Here is a 16,235-nt window from a genome sequence, read left to right as displayed (position 1 = left end):
CTCTTCCAACATACACTAATATTCTTAAATATACACCCAAACTCAACTACACTAAATACTTCCTTTCAAGGCAAAAATAAAAAAATAAAAAATAAAAAGAGGTGAGGGAGACAGATGCATAGGATCTCAGGTGATAGGCAGGGGAAGATCCCATAAAAGAGAACAAGGTCAAAAAGAGGAGACACACACACAGTCACAGTGTAGTAGTAGTAGTAGTAGAATAGAAAAAGGCTTCAAGGCCAAGGGGACCACTCCCATAACTTTGACCCCTACACTACTTCTCTCATTAGTATTACCCTTTTATATATATGGGTATGGGAGTAATAGAAGAAACAAACCCTAGAAACACCAAATCCCAATACCACCACCTTCTTTGACCTAATTCCCTAATAATTAAGGAATTTCTGACACGTGCTCTGTGTGTGTTTCTTCAATTAGAATTTGAGTCCATTTCTGCATTGCCATTTGCCTGCAGTTTCAATCCCTTCAAAAATTACTAGTGCGTAGGGTATAGGAATAGGAGGTTGATCTTTGAATTATTAGAGTATGAAAAATCTCTACTCACAAGAAATCACCACCGCATCTTTCTTTCCACTCCCCCACAGCCCACAGCTTTCTCTCCTTTTCATGTGTTATTATAACCCCCCTCCTCTCTCTTTCACTGCAATCAAAGGAAAAGCAAATTTTCCCCATCTCTTCCCCCCCTCTCTCTTGTCTAGAGAGAGAACGAGAGTGAGAGCGACACCATTTTCGTACGCTAAATTAAAGAAACAACAGAGAGAAGGAGGAAAAGCGAGAGTGGGGTTGATGTGGGTGGGAGATAAGTTGAGGACATCCATACTTTGGAATCTCATCAAAAAAATATTTCATAATCTATGCACTCTGTTTACCTGTATGCTGTACATTTCTTTTTTTTTTCTAAGTGATTATGGGTACACTTCATTATTCAAATTCCCCCTCCCACATTTTGAATCTTCATGGGGAAAAGTTGGTGATCCCTGTTCCTCCTATCTTCCCAATCTCCACATTCCTCTGCTTCTCCACCAAAAATTACTAACAAAAAGATTCAACCCAAAACACCAAAATATTTCCCTCCCAATTTTCCATGTACAGAACAAACTTCCAACCATGGCTGATCCAACAAAAACTCAGCCCTCATCCCCACTTCCCTTTTCTCGGTTGGCCCCCGACATTGGCAATGCTGCAATTCTCCAAGCCCTGTATTCTTCACAGCCAGGGCTTCTTGTAGGAAACTATATCTCATTCGCATCATCTGTCCTCTATAAATATTCTCCCTGCGAAATCGCGAAATCTTTTGGAATATAGTTTTGGGTCAACGGCTGAAATTGAGGTGGGATCGACCTGTAAGGACTTGTATGCATGTTCAAGCTTCTTGCTGATATCGTAGTCTTGCAAAATGTCGATGATCCCAAAGTATAGGACGACTTCATAGATTTCACCACTGCGGGAGGGTGTCAAATGGCTAAATCCCCCAGGAGTGTACTGATCAAAATCACTCCTTCGAGCTACACGCTCTGCTCGTGCTGGCATGTTGGCCCCCAGCCTGATCAGTGGTCTCCTGATAAAGAACAAACACAACAAAAAATCTCATAATTTAACCAAACAGATAAAAAGTATTACATATAGCATATTTACAACCATCATGCAATGTCAGTAGATTATACACCTATGTTTATGCATAAAACTCGATGGACGAAAAACACTGGCAGTAAGCATAACCAAATCAAACACTCAAAACACAGTGTTCTCTTTAAATGTGCTAGTTAAAATGATTTGGATGGCAGATATCCGAGCACTTGCGAAAAACATGTGGCTTGGACAACATACCTGCCGGCTAAAATCCGGTCCATGTCTTGCAGTTCTGCTTCAAGGAAACGACAACCACGCATGAACTTCTCGCTTTGATATGAATCATTCTTTCCTGAGGAGCAAAAGTTTGAAATGAGCAATCTTCAAGCAATACAAAACAAGCAATCAATGTCAGAAGTATTTATCATGGACATTGATAATCACCTGTGCGCAAAAGAAAAGGCGACAACCCCATCTTGTCTCCAGTCTTATCATCGCGAAAATGAATACCTACTAAGAGACTGTAATCCATAATTTTCTCTGCCTCCAAGAATTCACAATCACGAACAATTTGTCTGTAGAGAAAATCAGCAAATCAGGAAATGCCCAACGCAATTGAATACAACAATCCAGAGGCAAAAGAGAGATGTGCATATTAACTTCATAAGTTCTTGATACCACTTGGCTTGCAGCCGAAATACATAGTTCAGATCAAGGTCCTTCAGAGTTGTGGTTTCATCAATCTCTCCCTCAGGTTTATCAGTTGTGCGGCCATGTGATGATCCTTTCAAATCAAACCTTCTGTGAATACGATACTCTGAGCAGAACATATTTCCCATCACAATGAACCGGGTCTGATTTGTCAGAATGTGACCTCCAATTAGTTATTCAGTGGAGACTCATATCATTACAGGAGAACTGAAATAATAGGAAGGACCACTTACCTTGACGCCCCCCACTGGTTTGACACAATGGACGCCATAGAACTTTGTTACAAGAGAATTTTCGTAGCGACAGACATGCTGGTAATAACTTGGAAGCATCTTAATAAGCACCTGCAGAAAACAAATAAGCAAATTTCAATTTTGTGGCTATTAGATGGTCCAATCCAACTGAATCCAACATCTTATATCCAATAATAAATTTCAGAGCAGTAGGGACCAAAAAAAAGTTTTGATCACTGCCAATTATGGTATATTCATTATCCCAGGGAACATCATTTCTAACTTTAACAAAGTCAATCAGGTAGGCAACAGACCTTGACTTCTGGTTTCTTCACTGTCTTGATCATGAACCTATCGTCCTGTGTCAAGTAAAAGAAGCTTCCACTCTTCCCCGGAGATGAGAGCTCTCTCAAAGCATCATTCCCACAAATGGCTAACATATAATCCGCAGGATCTACTTGAAATAGCTCCCTTAAATGTCTGAAAACCCAAGAAAGCAATCCACCATTTTAGAATGTTAGAAACATTGAATATCATAATTAAAAATTTCTGGAAACTACTATAATTAGAAAAACTCACTATGCTCACAGTCCACAAAGATAATACTAAAATGGTATAACAGAAATTGCATTGTGAAACGTATTCAATAGCCGGATTAAGGAGGATTAATTACTTAAACACCACAGGACAGTAATCCTTCCACCGGAAGTCCATGGATTGATGTGGCGGTGTAATTTTTGACCCCTCAGGAGGAAACCGCGTCCAGAACTTTTCCTTAGGATCAAAATCACTCAGCTTAAGATCACGCAATGCTGATGCATGCTTCCCCACAGAGTACCTAAATGACAAGGCAGACCCACTTGTTAAGAATCAACTCATAACAAGAAGAAAATCTTAATAAAAATGAAAAACATATACCCTGGTGAAGCACCAAACCATTTGAATTAACACTAGCATCTTTCTTACCTTATACCCAATTGGAGATTGAGCATCAGATCGTAGTTCTTATGCCCTTTTGATATTGTCTGCCCCGGCTTCTTCACTTCACCACTGAGAAAGCAGGGATTCCTCCTAAACTGCCTTATCCCATCTCGATCCAACACGAACCCGTCTCTGTACAGCATACTCGCTTCCATGTTATCAATAATATCACAAGTGATATCTCCAGCTTCCCCCTCCGATTCCCAAATGCAAATTCTCGGAAAAGCCCTATCCGCTGTCCCACCGTCAACGGAGGACCTCTTCTTCCCCCCATCACCACCAATCACCAAATCCACGCTCTCCTCGCCGACCACCATCAACGGCGCAGATAATTTTTGACTAAAGTACCCTTTCAAGTCCTCATCATTATCGTTACCATTCTTGGCATTGTGAGCCGGGTAAAATGTTCCATTCAGAATCTGGGTTCTATTACTACTTTTACAAGAATCATTAGACCAGCTTCCCATATAACAACTTCCGTCAGGCCAGGTGAAAACCCCATGTCCTCTCGGAACACCATTCTCCCAATCCCCATCATATCTATTCCCGTTATTCCAAACCAAAACCCCTCTCCCATGAATCACCCCATTCTTCCACTCCCCAATATACTCGTTTCCGTTCTTCCATAGATACCTCCCTTGGCCATCTTGTAAATTCCTCTTCCACTGCCCTTCATAGTAATCACCATTACTATAATGTTTAACCCCGTAACCATGCTTCCGATCCCCAGACCACGAACCTCTATACATATCCCCATCGGACCCGATAAAAGTACCGGTACCTTCCATCCGGCCCGACTTGAATTCTCCCTCAAACGTCGCACCAGATGGCCAAGAGAACTTCCCCTTTCCACTCGCTTTCCCCTTCTTCCACTCCCCTTCGTACATGCACCCATCTTTCCATAAGTACTTCCCGGATCCGTGGGGCGTATTGTTGGAGAACGTTCCAATATACAGATCCCCATTGGGAAGGTGTTTCTCGATTATATTAGCTCCGTTGCTCACAGAAATTGAGGTGGGTGTCACTCTACGGCAGGTGGCCTGAGATTTGCTTCGTGGAACAAGTATAACTGATCTCGGCGTGGTGGTAGTTGTAGCATTCTCTAGTAATTTCTCCTTTTCTATATCAAAATTCTGCTCATTCGATTTTTCGGCTGGCTTTAAGCATAACAACGTCTCAGGCATTTTTCGTCCTTGCTGGAAATAAAACAAGAATGTCTCTCTATATTGGCTGAAAAAATTGGTGGGTCTGCTGAACTCAACTACGACCGGAAAAATCGGTATAAATAGCTGGGAAATCCAGGTCCGACAGCATTTCTCCGGCCTATTTTCAGGAAAGAGAAGCGGCAAACTGGTTTCCCACTGGCTTGCGATGGCAGAGCAGTTTGGAATCCTTACAAACACAAGAGCAGAGGGAAGGTTTGTAGAGAGAGAGAGAGAGATGAAATGAATAAACAAGAAACTGAAAAGCAAAGAGGAAAAAGCAGAAAAGATGAGAGAGAGAGAGAGAGAACGTGAATGAATGAAGGAGTGCGTGAAGTGGGTGTGAGAAAGAGAGAGGGACAGGAACTCAGTAAGTATGAGCCGGCCTTGCATTTACAGTATTTGTACTGTAAGGCGTTGCTAAAATTGCTGTTAACCTATACATACATACGGCTGAATTATCCATGTACAGATTACCCATCTCCACACATACATACATACATACATACAGACAATTACCGAATTGTAGTAGTAGGAGCATGAGCATCATCTCATCTCCCCCCTGATTTCATCGTGACGTGGCGGTATTTCCTAGGATGTGAAAAAGGGTACTGAAATGTCACCCTCTATTGGGGTTTAAATTACAACACTACCATAACCATTCATGTAGATTTTGATTTTGTCACTTTGATTAGGTGGTCCACGTCTAGGTGAACCATCCAATGTCTGCCGATTCTTCATTCTTTACACCTTTGGTTTAATTGCTTTTTCATTATGGTAATTACCAATAATTCTCCTGCCTTTTTCTTTTATTAATTTATTGCAAATCCCACTCTCTCTTACTTTCCTACATAAATACCAACTCTTGATAATTTTATGCTTCAAAACTAATTAGCACTTTGTAATATAATTAAATCCCGGGTTTTTGGGTTAATCTTATGATTAGCCTTAATTACCTAATCATAATTTATTTTAAATATAATAATACGATTTCTATAGTTTGATGTCCAATAATCCAATCCGAGTTCAATGGTTGGTGAACCATAAGATAACATGTAATGATCAAAGTGTGTTGGCATGGCTAGCAATGTGCCATCTGTCACCCATATTAGTCAACTTAGGAATAATAGAATACCATCTTATTTTATATTAAAATAATATGTTGAGACATGGGGACTACTTCTCCAATTATTATTTTAGTCATCCATCGTTAATGTTGATGACCAACATTTTTTTTTTATGTCCATATCAAACAAAGCTCTGTCCTCTTAATTAAATTTGGAGGCTGAAAAAATCAAAGCATACATTGTAATCAATATGTACGCCTAACACGTTATGTCTCTATTTATTTTGAATTTAATCTTTTCATATTTACATGATTATTACATTATAATAGATCAAACCTACTCCCAAATCATACTCTTTGTAATTTATAATTGGATCTAATGAAATTTATTTAGTTAGCAAAGAGATCATGAGTTTGAGTCCCGTCAATTTGTGAATGTTGGCCTAATATAATTAACAGTTATTGATTATTGAAATTATTAAGATCTCTATACAATTTATGAGTCAAGTCTGTATAGTTTATGTATTCAATTAATAAATTTGATTGAGTTTTTGTTGATTTGAATGCAGTTAAATTAGATTTTTATAAAATGAAATGAAATGAATAGTTAGTGTTGTGTAGAAGTTAGTGAGTGTGGTAAGTGGTAGGCAGCAATCAAAAAAATAGAATCTTGGGGTTTTACCTAAGTGGTGCATGATGAATTTTGAAGTGGTGTGGGTCCGGTTGACGGCCCATTTACGTAGTGGGTTGGCCTCCATGATGGTGACCCATCCCATACTTGGCAACTTGCAGGGACACACACTAGTAATTCTCGTTTTCATCTCTAATCACAATATAACAATGTCCTAGTCCTAGACCACCCACATTTTTGGAACCCATAATTAACACATTAATCTTTGTTCATTGCCGTTTATCAATATATAATAATATTATTTTAACCACCATAATTACATACCACAAGTGAAAGAGGTTGTTGCAAAGTATGTTGATTATGGTTCTCATAATATACACCAAGTAGTTGTAATGAAAAATGACATTGATGATGATGAGGAATATTGATTATGTTTTGATTTGTTACAAATTTTTTTTTTTTAATTGTAGACAATAATTTTTGATTCAATCAATATATCAATATAATTATAATAATTCACATAAAGTAAAACAATCTATTAGAATTAGTGATTAAATCCTGAAGATATATAAATTTATGGAAGATAAAACAAAATAAATAAAGAGTGTGGATTAATTGGTAGAGAAAACATTAAATAGCAATGTTGGTGTTATGGTAGAGGTGTCCATGAATGGGGTAGACACATTTATAGTGGTGGTGGGTCATAATTATTTCTAATGTCTTATATGCCGAAATTCATGAAAACATTAAAAATTAAATAAAAAGAAAGTATCATATTACTATATATATATATCTATATAGTCTCGTGGAGTTTCTTATCTCCTTTTGAGCGTGTGGACTTTGACAACCTCTATAAGACGAGTAATTAATATAATTAAGGTTTTAATTAGTAAGAAGATTACGGACTCTTCCTCCTCTAATCAACTTCAAATTAATTAATATGAAAATACCACGACTATCACATAAACATAAATCATCCACCTTGTCTAGTAAATTATAAAAAAAAATTATTGATTTAATTTTCTTGAACAGATTGCAATATATCCTACAATAAAGTATATAAATGGCGATGCAAACAAAGAGTTGGTTTTAACAGTTGGTGGTTAGGAGTGGACCCACCGTCAAATGAAGAGAATGGCGCCACCTGTCTCCATTTGCAAGCATTACCATCATTCTCCACGTGGAAACCCCACTCAATTCCAATTTTTTATTTAGTAATTCCAACAAATGAAGCATTTTGACTAATAAACACATTTTGTTTTTCTGAGTCTTTTTATCAATTTTCATAAAAAGTAGGGGTACATTTGATGTTTGAATGAGTGTCAAATTGTAAATCCATTTAAATGGGTGTTGTGATTAAGGCATAAGATACGAGTGAACAATGATATGATATTTTTATCGCTCTAAACCCCCCTTCTTCTTTACTCGTTCAATTGCCTCACCACCTCCACTCCAGAAATTTTCTTATTAATTTACCCCTAAACAAATACAACCAAAACCCATATTAGACTCACTCAATTATACCTTGAAAGTGAAGTCGCAGGGTTCGTCGGGTTTTAGTCCTCCCAATCCACTTGTTATTCTAGGGAATTAGGCGAATTTACACAACATATTGGACGCTCAATGTCAGACCCACCCAACATTAATGGTTTGGGTTGGCGCAGGTTAGGACAGATATTTGTATGAAGCCTCCACTCAAGAACAAGTAGTAGAAGAAGAAAGCAGAAGAAGACAATGTTTCGAAATTTCTCCAACCCACCAACACCTACGTGTTAGGCAGCTTCTTCAATTTACCGTGTCATTATCACATTTACTACATAAATTTCATTTTGTTTCAGTTCCTGGAGGGGCCACAGCCATCAACAAATACAAGATATCGCTGAAATTGTTAATACTGAATTGTAATCATACATGGCAATGTCCTCTATGAAAATAGGATCAGCATCCCAGAAGAAGGAAAGACGAAAAACTAAGGTTATGTCACCCATGCCAGGTACAAATGTGTGGAGTTATGGACAAGTAAGAGAATTGCAAGAAATGGCAGGAATGATGATAGATACTATCTCAACTTTTATTTTATCAGAACAACTGAATTGCTTCTTCTAACGGCTATACACACCAGACATTTAACATATCTGCACCTCATACCATCAACCATCATCTGCTGCATTCCAATGTTTTCCTATAGACTATAAACACTGAGAACACAAAACTAAGATATATAGCTCATCCTACTCCTCTGAAATTTGATCACAAGGTATTTGACCAAAAATATCAGGACATGCGTCCCATTTGCCTTCTTTCCTAGCTTCCCAATACCCACCTACGTAGCGATAGGTATCAGATCCTTTGTCTTTTGCAAACCATCGTGGTTTCCAACCACTCTCTTGCATCTTCCTAGCCTGGTCCATAACAAATCATGTTTATGTCGGCAACAAAGAACTTTACTAAAGTTCAAAGGTCTCATGGAGCATCACTTGAAGGCACAAAACACAAACACGTTTCAACACACACTTATTTATCTCTATTTTTCTCTCTTATCTTCAAAACACAAAAAAAGAATAAACACTCAAAACACAAATCCAAACATTATGCAAGTATTTTAACCACCATTGAAGTCTAAAACAAACATAGTTAATTAGAAAGAAATTTCATTCACTCGAAAGAAGTTCCTCAATCCAGGAGATCTTGCTCGTGCATGTGCCTTTAAGTTGATGAGTAAGAGTGTCTAAATTAAACATGCTCCAACTAGTTACCTGTCGTTGCCGCTGTTCCAGTCGTAATTTTTCAGCATTTGCCATCTCGTACTCCCCATTTTCCAAGCACCTTTGATCAGGTCTAAGCCTTGAATCTGTTGGTGGAAGCTTTTCCTGCAAAAACTCAAAAATCAATTGCAGTTTGACGAATCTGATAACCCATAGCATAAGAAAACACCCAAAAGTTCATGCATTTAGTATAGTTTCCTCTCATTTCCAATGAAAAGATGGCATTTGAAGACAAAACGAGTTTTCCAAGACTTGAAAATTCATGTTCCATCTGGAAGAACAAGGAACCATTTGTTCACAAAAGATAGAACATACATGGTAATACCCAACACCAAAATCGTCATGCAAAATATCTCTCCACAACGATAGCAAACTTGAAATGCTAAATTATATAAGAAAAAACAAGGGGGTATCTGAAACACATACAGAATATCAGATCCAGAGGGATTCATGATAATGCTAGTAATATAGCGTCAGATCCACTTTTAAACTTTGGTTGGAAAAAGATCAACTTCCACCACATCCACACATATCAACACTTTTGAGTCATCATGAAAATCACCTTCAGCCCAGGAATAAGCTCATTCAGTGTGATAGCGAAGCGTGTAAAATTATAACGTGTAGGGAACTTGGGTGGCTTGCTTCGTTTCCAGAGCAAGTGAGCTTCTGATAGAGATTCATGACCTTTTCCTTTTGAGGAGCAGTCCCCATTGACATAATGCATGCTCTCATCCCACTTTCCGAATAAAGTTGCTACGGTCTTTCCACTCTTGTCTTGAACTATTCCCTGTACCTGCAATGTCCGATTTTGTCTTATGGCAAAGCGTCAATAATAACACCAAGAGACATACTTGACACAAAGCATCAAGCCCGATTCAACATCTCCAATACAAATCATTACGAAAATTATTCTTCATTAATCAGAAAGTTTGAAACCAAAACAGATACCGATCAGTGGATGCAGACATTGTCTCAGTAGTATTGTTATGATCCAGAAATGGAACAATGAGAAACTGCATGCAGTCAATTCAGATTTGGAAGGTTCTTTGGTATAAGTAGGCATATTTGTTGGACCATTCAGTTTGTCAAAAGAATTGTATGGGTTTGGAGACATTTTTATTTATTACACTGATTTCGCTGCACTGAGATGACATCTTCATATTGTCATCTCCCATTCAGCACCAGGTGTGGTACCTTTCGTAGAGAAGGCAAGAGCCGCACCACCCCGTTACCTCCCCTTTCTACTTTTTCTGCTTTCTCAGTTTTGTCTAAAGATTCATGTTCCCTCGTCAAAAGCGACAAGAGACACCAAGTCATCATTCGTCAAAAAGAGCAAAACTCATCTACTTACAAATAGGACTTAAAGATATTACAGGAAAAGGGACTACCTGATGAGGGTTTCTATCTATAATAGACTGCTCCTTGAATTTCAGTTTACAAGAGTAATTGCGGTTTCCTTGTATCCGCATAGTACCATAATGATCACAATAGAGTTTCCCCAAAATAAGGTTGTATATAGATGTTGTTACCTGTCATAACAAATTCTATTTTGTTAAACGGAATCAACAGAGAGAAAAAGGAATAAGAGGAAAAAAAGAAGAGGAAAGGGAACTCTAATCTCCCAACTGATACCATACCTTGCTCCACTGGAAGACTTCTCCATCATCAAATTCAAGAGTTAAAATTCCAACTGGATCGAGCTGAATGCTCCGGCCCCAAAATTTGCTCTTCAAATTGCTATCAGCATAGAACCTCCAGCCTGTTCCCTCGCAGTGGCATGCCACAATCATGGGGTGATGACTCACCTAATCCAAAAATGGCCATTGTAAGAATTATAGCAAATGCATATAAAAGAATAGATTTTCCTTTCTGAACACAAAATAGCATGATTGCATTATATGAAGCAAAATAGCATACATCATAAAGTTACCAATCTTCTGGGCAAAACTGTATCCATTCACAGCAATATCAATGTAATCTTTTATTGTTCTACCCTGTTCCTGAGCATGATACGATTTTGCTTACCTTGCGAGTCAAAGACATAGCTTAATATTGTAATGGAAGGGATAGCATACAGACATAGTGAGACAAAAAATGATTGTGTACAAAATTAAAAGAATAAACCAAAGGCTCAGATTTCTCCCCCTTTTCCACATTTATTTTCATGTTTCAAGCCATTTTATAGTGACAAAGTTCTGGTGAGTTACAAGATTGTAGTGAATTGCAATGAAGTGTAGGATGGAAAATTGGCAACCACAGTGAAAGGCATCATAAGGAAAGACAAACAGTTTGCTCCAGGTAAAAAATGGAACCTTCTCTGAGACAAATCGAAGGCCTTTATCCGGATAATCTGCCTCATAAGTCTCTCCTAACAATGGATTAAAAGGTTTGCAATTTCTTCCTTCCGTAGAAGCATATCCAGATACAGCAAATGCGGCTACATTCAGAAGCCTCATAAGGCTGTTACCCTATACAGAAGGTTGTAAAGCACGGATCAGATTCCAAGGGTGATGAACCATAAGCATCATGCAATAAACAATAGAACATGACAACTCCTTAGTAAGTTCAGATACTCTTTTTTGCCTCGGGAGGAAGACAGAAATTTTTCATAAACATATGCCTCACTTATTATGGCAATAATATTCCTGTAAAATATAGTAAGAAAAATCAATGGAATAGATAGATGGAACATCCATATAAAACTTAAACCATTATCAGTTTTTAGATTAATTTCATAGGTCTGGTCACCAGGAGATTGAATGAATATTACAATGGCGAGCAAAATGAGATACAGGGAACAGCAAACAACACTGCAACGCCTGAGATCAAAGTAGATGGTGCAAATATCAGGCGAACCCATGTTTTGTATGCGCCTTCAGAAAAAGACATCCTGTCTTTTCTAAATCCAGGTATTTTCTAAACTAACATAACCAAAAAACTCCTTTTTGTTCTTATCATTTGTCTGTTGATTAGAGAAACAGTGGGAAATCATATAAGAGACATATGACTAGAAATATACATCCTCATAATGTAAAAAGGCATCTAATGTGACTGATGTGTAGATGAACCCAAACACAGCCCCCAAATCCTCAAAAATCTGTGAAAATCCAAATAGGTCTGGAATACCACACGGTACCATGCATAAAGACTTGTACTCATTTCAATTCTAATAAACATAAAAGACAAGTTTCAGAAGAAAAAATATGCCGTTATCCAATCAATCAATGCACGGACATAAAAAACTGATGCAACCAGTATTATATAGCTCAAACTTACTTGCTTTCCCCACTCATAAGCCCGATCAATAAGATAAGAATACTCCAAATCTTCAAAACATTTCTGTAGAGAGGAGAGAGGCTCATTGAAGTACACCGGAAGACATACTTTTGTGAGATCCTTCCCAATGTTGTCTTTGATCATTGACCACAAACTCACTGCTTTCTCTTTCTCAACTGGGTCTGGCAATTTCTTTCTACGTTTAACGTAAGGAAAGCTTGTTCCTGCAGATCTAATGGCAGGATCTACACTGTCCTCGACATCAAAAGCATAAAGTTCATCATCATCGGATGAAAAAGAAGATGTTCTAAAGTCCGATCCATTGCTTTTAAAAGAGCTAGATGATAGAAAGTCCCTGGTGTCAAAGAAAGTATTGTCCTCTTCATCTGTATCTTCCTCTACTGCATCAACTCTTTCATTTTCATCTTCAGATTCACTCGCACTCTCTGGTATAAATATACAAATGGGCAATGAGACATGCCTGGAATGCGCTCAAACTACAAAGACAAACATGAAGAGCCCCAAGAAGAACTACACACAACTTATATCATGAGCCTCGAACCCTGTTTAAAGATACTAATTTATAAGAGTTATAACTCCTACAATTCACAATTTTAGGGAAAAAAATAGATTAGCTGCATTTTACAAATCACACTTGCACATTTCTGGCTAATATATATGATGAATTAAACAAAAGCAGCACAAAGGGGCAACTGGGGAACTGAAATACAAGAAGGTTGACTTGGTGGCTCTAATTCTCAATCATGCTTCTAAAACATTAGTGAATCGGTTGAGGTTCATTCGCACAATGATGTAAGCCAGAAATACGTAAAACATGTCACTGTAGGCTCACCACTATACTTATCTTGCCTTGATCTAGATGATGATCCAACATCCTTTAACTGTCTCTGGCTTTCGTCAACTACTGTATTCTCCAGATCCACCTTTTCTGTCTACACAAACAGCAACCATGTTTTAGTCAACTGAGTGGAGAAACTCGGAAGTGATTAATATTTAACAATCAGACTCCTTCTTCTATTCATCTAGTTTCCTTGTAATTGCTTCTGGCAACAGAAACGATTAAATACCAAATCACTCAACAAAAGAAATTATGAAAAATTCCAATGGAGTGTTAAAAATTCTAGAAGAACAAAACTTACATAAAATAAAGTGGTAAATCCATGCAGATATATGTAGCACTAGAAAAGCTCACAGAGAAATATAGTCAAGTTTCTAGGAAAGGAAACAGGAACAAAGAAGCTAAACAAGTTCGAGAAGAGTTACCATCACCAATGCCATCCTCCTAATACCCTGAATGAGAAATGGTAATGAAAAAGGATCTCATATAATCAGTGACCTAAAGCCTGATCACCATGTCGGATGATTAGGCTAATTGTATCAAACTAGTAAAAGAGAAAGTCATTTCCTGATTGAGTTATCCAGATAGATTATGTTAACCAGCTAATGAGTAAAACAGAAATTCAGGGACCAATTTTCAATCAAAAGATCCAAAGAATAGAAGTTACAAGTCCCAAACAAACAGCTCACAAGCCCAAGCTACCAAGCTGGAGAGTCTTGGGGAAAGTTTAATGCACTTTAATTGTGCAAATCCTAGGAGAACCTGAAAACGATTATGAAAATTTGGATTTTAAAAGTTTTAAAATTATCTTCCACATGTACCTCTAACTGGCGCAGTGTGTCCATGAGGAGCCAGTACTTCTGCTTCAAGAGCATCAATTGATTTTGCAGTGATGCAAATTCATTTCTCATGATCTGCTCGCTATCCTGAATAGCCACCTCACTCACACCTTCTTCCAATAATCTCTGCCTCAACCTTTCTGTCGAGACAGCCACATTGTCCAAAGGAGCCATTAACTCACTGTTGGACATCCTCGGGAACATGTCTTTCACAGTTTGCAAAGCTTCCATCCATGCCACCCTATCCTCTCTGCTGTCAGCCCTCAGATGGAGCCTCTTTGTACCAGTAAAAATTGAGAATCTCCTGTCATCTGATTTGCTCTCTCGGATAGATGACACCTACACAGAACAACTCACACTGTAAAAGACCAGAGACTACATTTTTTACTTGCTTAAACGACAAACCTGACACGAACAAATCTTTAAATGGGAATGGTAAACATGACCCTTCAATACATTGTGTAATTTCTTGATTCCCTTGATACAAATCATACGCCTATTTCAAAAAGACAACACGAGCAGGAAAAGTATAAGTTGATTATCGTTAAAAGGTCCAGCACATTTTCAAGTCCTCTTCTACAATATTCCAAAAACTAGGCCACAAGTCCCAAGCAGCATATACAACCACTAATCTGTTGATAAACAAAAAACAAATTAAACCAAGCTAAAGGACAATAATAAAATCTAACACTAAAACAAATCAAAAGAAGCTTTCTGAAAAGACACTCTATGATCTCTACATACAACGAATTTTCAAAAATAAAGATGAAATCACCATACTCTCGTAAAACCTCGTTTGACATGTCTCAAATGACCAAATTACTCCACAAAACAAATTAACTATAGTAGAAAAAGAAACGTGACCGGTACAACTCAATCGGAAAACGAGGAACCTTTAGATGAACTTCGCCAACGGGCTTCCGGCTTTTCGAGGACGAACCACCGTTACCATTTCTATGATGATTGTGATGATGATGATTGTTATGCTGCCGCGCAATCAGCCTCATCGACTCTTCCCCAATTACCCTCGATCCTTTTTCAGTCTCCTGATTAACCACAATTTTATCCGACCCATGGATCTTATAATAACTTAACACCCCATCTTGCAAAACAAACCATCTAGGCCTCCACCCTTTTCCATAATTCACCCATTTATACAAAATTCCAGAAATACCATTCCCAACTATATCAATCTTCAACTCACGGCTGTGATTGTTTTGATGGTGAATGTTATTGTTAACCGGAGCTCCAACGAAGATATGATCCGGCAGGGAATAACGCGTTGAAGGGGGCCTAGACATCGCTGAACTCTGAGTTTTGTTTAGTGGATCGGCCGGCGGCATGTGGGAGTTGCTGTTCATAGTCATCGATGAAACGAAACAGAAGGGACGCATAGCAATGATAATACGTTTAGCATAACTTACATTAATTTATAATAACTATACGAATCATTATCGATATTCTGGACGAATCATGAATGACGGCGAAGATAAGAATAATAAAAATTTAAAGAAAAGAGGGGTAAGAAGGAGCGGAAATAGAGAAAGGTGATTTGGAAGGAGATGGGTATTGAATTGGGAGAAGGGCGAGTTTTCCGGCGACGTGATTAGGTGGTAGTTGGGGGCGGTGGGGTTTAAGTTTAGGTCAAGGCCGGCGGTTGGGGGGAGGAGGAGGAGGAGGAGGAGGGGTGGGGGTGGGGCGCTGGGAGAGTGACGGGTGGGTGAAGCATTTGGAGGAACGTGGCAATGGCCAATAAAGGAGTTGTGGATTTTATGCTGCTTACATTTTCATTTCTCCTGTTTGTTTTAATATATATATAATATATTATTACATTTTATTTTTTTCCAAATAATAATAATAATAATAATAATAATATACTCTGCCGTCGAAGAATAAAAACCGATAACGTAATATTTTAGGAGAAGCTGATAATTACGCATTAATTATGCATGTGTATATTTGTTATTAGCAGTACATGGCACATAAAAAAAGAATTAAAAGTATAAATAATTAAATATTATTTACTAAAATTGATCGTAATTAAAAAAGTGATAATATGATAAAAAATAAATAATTTTATAA

The 16,235-nt window shown here is 37.9% G+C and overlaps 2 protein-coding genes across 3 annotated transcripts; both read right to left on the bottom strand.

The window, feature by feature from the left end:
* Positions 1-841: 841 nt before the first annotated feature.
* On the bottom strand, positions 842-5,090 carry LOC105159494 (phosphatidylinositol 4-phosphate 5-kinase 1). Its single transcript, XM_011076573.3, has 8 exons — positions 3,501-5,090; positions 3,208-3,372; positions 2,849-3,014; positions 2,535-2,645; positions 2,251-2,444; positions 2,035-2,165; positions 1,849-1,942; positions 842-1,579 (listed from the first exon to the last, which is right to left on the bottom strand). The coding sequence occupies exons 1-8, from the start codon at positions 4,697-4,699 to the stop codon at positions 1,270-1,272; spliced, it is 2,370 nt and encodes a 789-aa protein (XP_011074875.3). The 5' UTR covers positions 4,700-5,090; the 3' UTR covers positions 842-1,269.
* Positions 5,091-8,279: 3,189 nt separating this feature from the next.
* On the bottom strand, positions 8,280-15,840 carry LOC105159493 (oxysterol-binding protein-related protein 1C). 2 transcript variants are annotated; one of them, XM_011076572.3, is made up of 10 exons: positions 15,047-15,838; positions 14,136-14,492; positions 13,309-13,408; positions 12,456-12,901; positions 11,492-11,647; positions 10,817-10,984; positions 10,568-10,708; positions 9,742-9,972; positions 9,171-9,284; positions 8,280-8,816 (listed from the first exon to the last, which is right to left on the bottom strand). In XM_011076572.3, exons 1-10 carry the CDS (start codon positions 15,545-15,547, stop codon positions 8,646-8,648), a joined length of 2,385 nt encoding a protein of 794 aa, XP_011074874.1. In that variant the 5' UTR covers positions 15,548-15,838; the 3' UTR covers positions 8,280-8,645. The 2 variants fall into 2 exon arrangements, with proteins under 2 accessions (XP_011074874.1, XP_088734163.1); XM_088878037.1 differs by lacking the exon at positions 10,568-10,708 and having other exon boundaries at positions 15,047-15,840.
* Between the last annotated feature and the right edge of the window lie 395 nt (positions 15,841-16,235).

Source organism: Sesamum indicum, linkage group LG3 (assembly GCF_026168435.1).
Source record: "Sesamum indicum cultivar Baizhima isolate 11 linkage group LG3, ASM2616843v1, whole genome shotgun sequence".
NCBI lineage: Eukaryota > Viridiplantae > Streptophyta > Magnoliopsida > Lamiales > Pedaliaceae > Sesamum > Sesamum indicum.
Note: the sequence above shows the minus strand (reverse complement) of the source record. Positions and strands in the feature narration are given on the sequence as shown.

Excerpts from the sequence above, each read along its gene's own strand:
- LOC105159494 (XM_011076573.3), bottom strand. The coding sequence starts at position 4,699 with ATGCCTGAGACGTTGTTATGCTTAAAGCCAGCCGAAAAATCGAATGAG. Across the intron at positions 2,646-2,848 it reads TGAAGAAACCAGAAGTCAAG|GTGCTTATTAAGATGCTTCC; the intron begins GTCTGTTGCCTA and ends TGTTTTCTGCAG. Across the intron at positions 1,943-2,034 it reads GCCTTTTCTTTTGCGCACAG|GAAAGAATGATTCATATCAA; the intron begins GTGATTATCAAT and ends TTTGCTCCTCAG.
- LOC105159493 (XM_011076572.3), bottom strand. The coding sequence starts at position 15,547 with ATGCGTCCCTTCTGTTTCGTTTCATCGATGACTATGAACAGCAACTCC. Across the intron at positions 12,902-13,308 it reads AAGGCAAGATAAGTATAGTG|AGAGTGCGAGTGAATCTGAA; the intron begins GTGAGCCTACAG and ends TATTTATACCAG. Across the intron at positions 9,285-9,741 it reads AGCTTATTCCTGGGCTGAAG|GAAAAGCTTCCACCAACAGA; the intron begins GTGATTTTCATG and ends GAGTTTTTGCAG.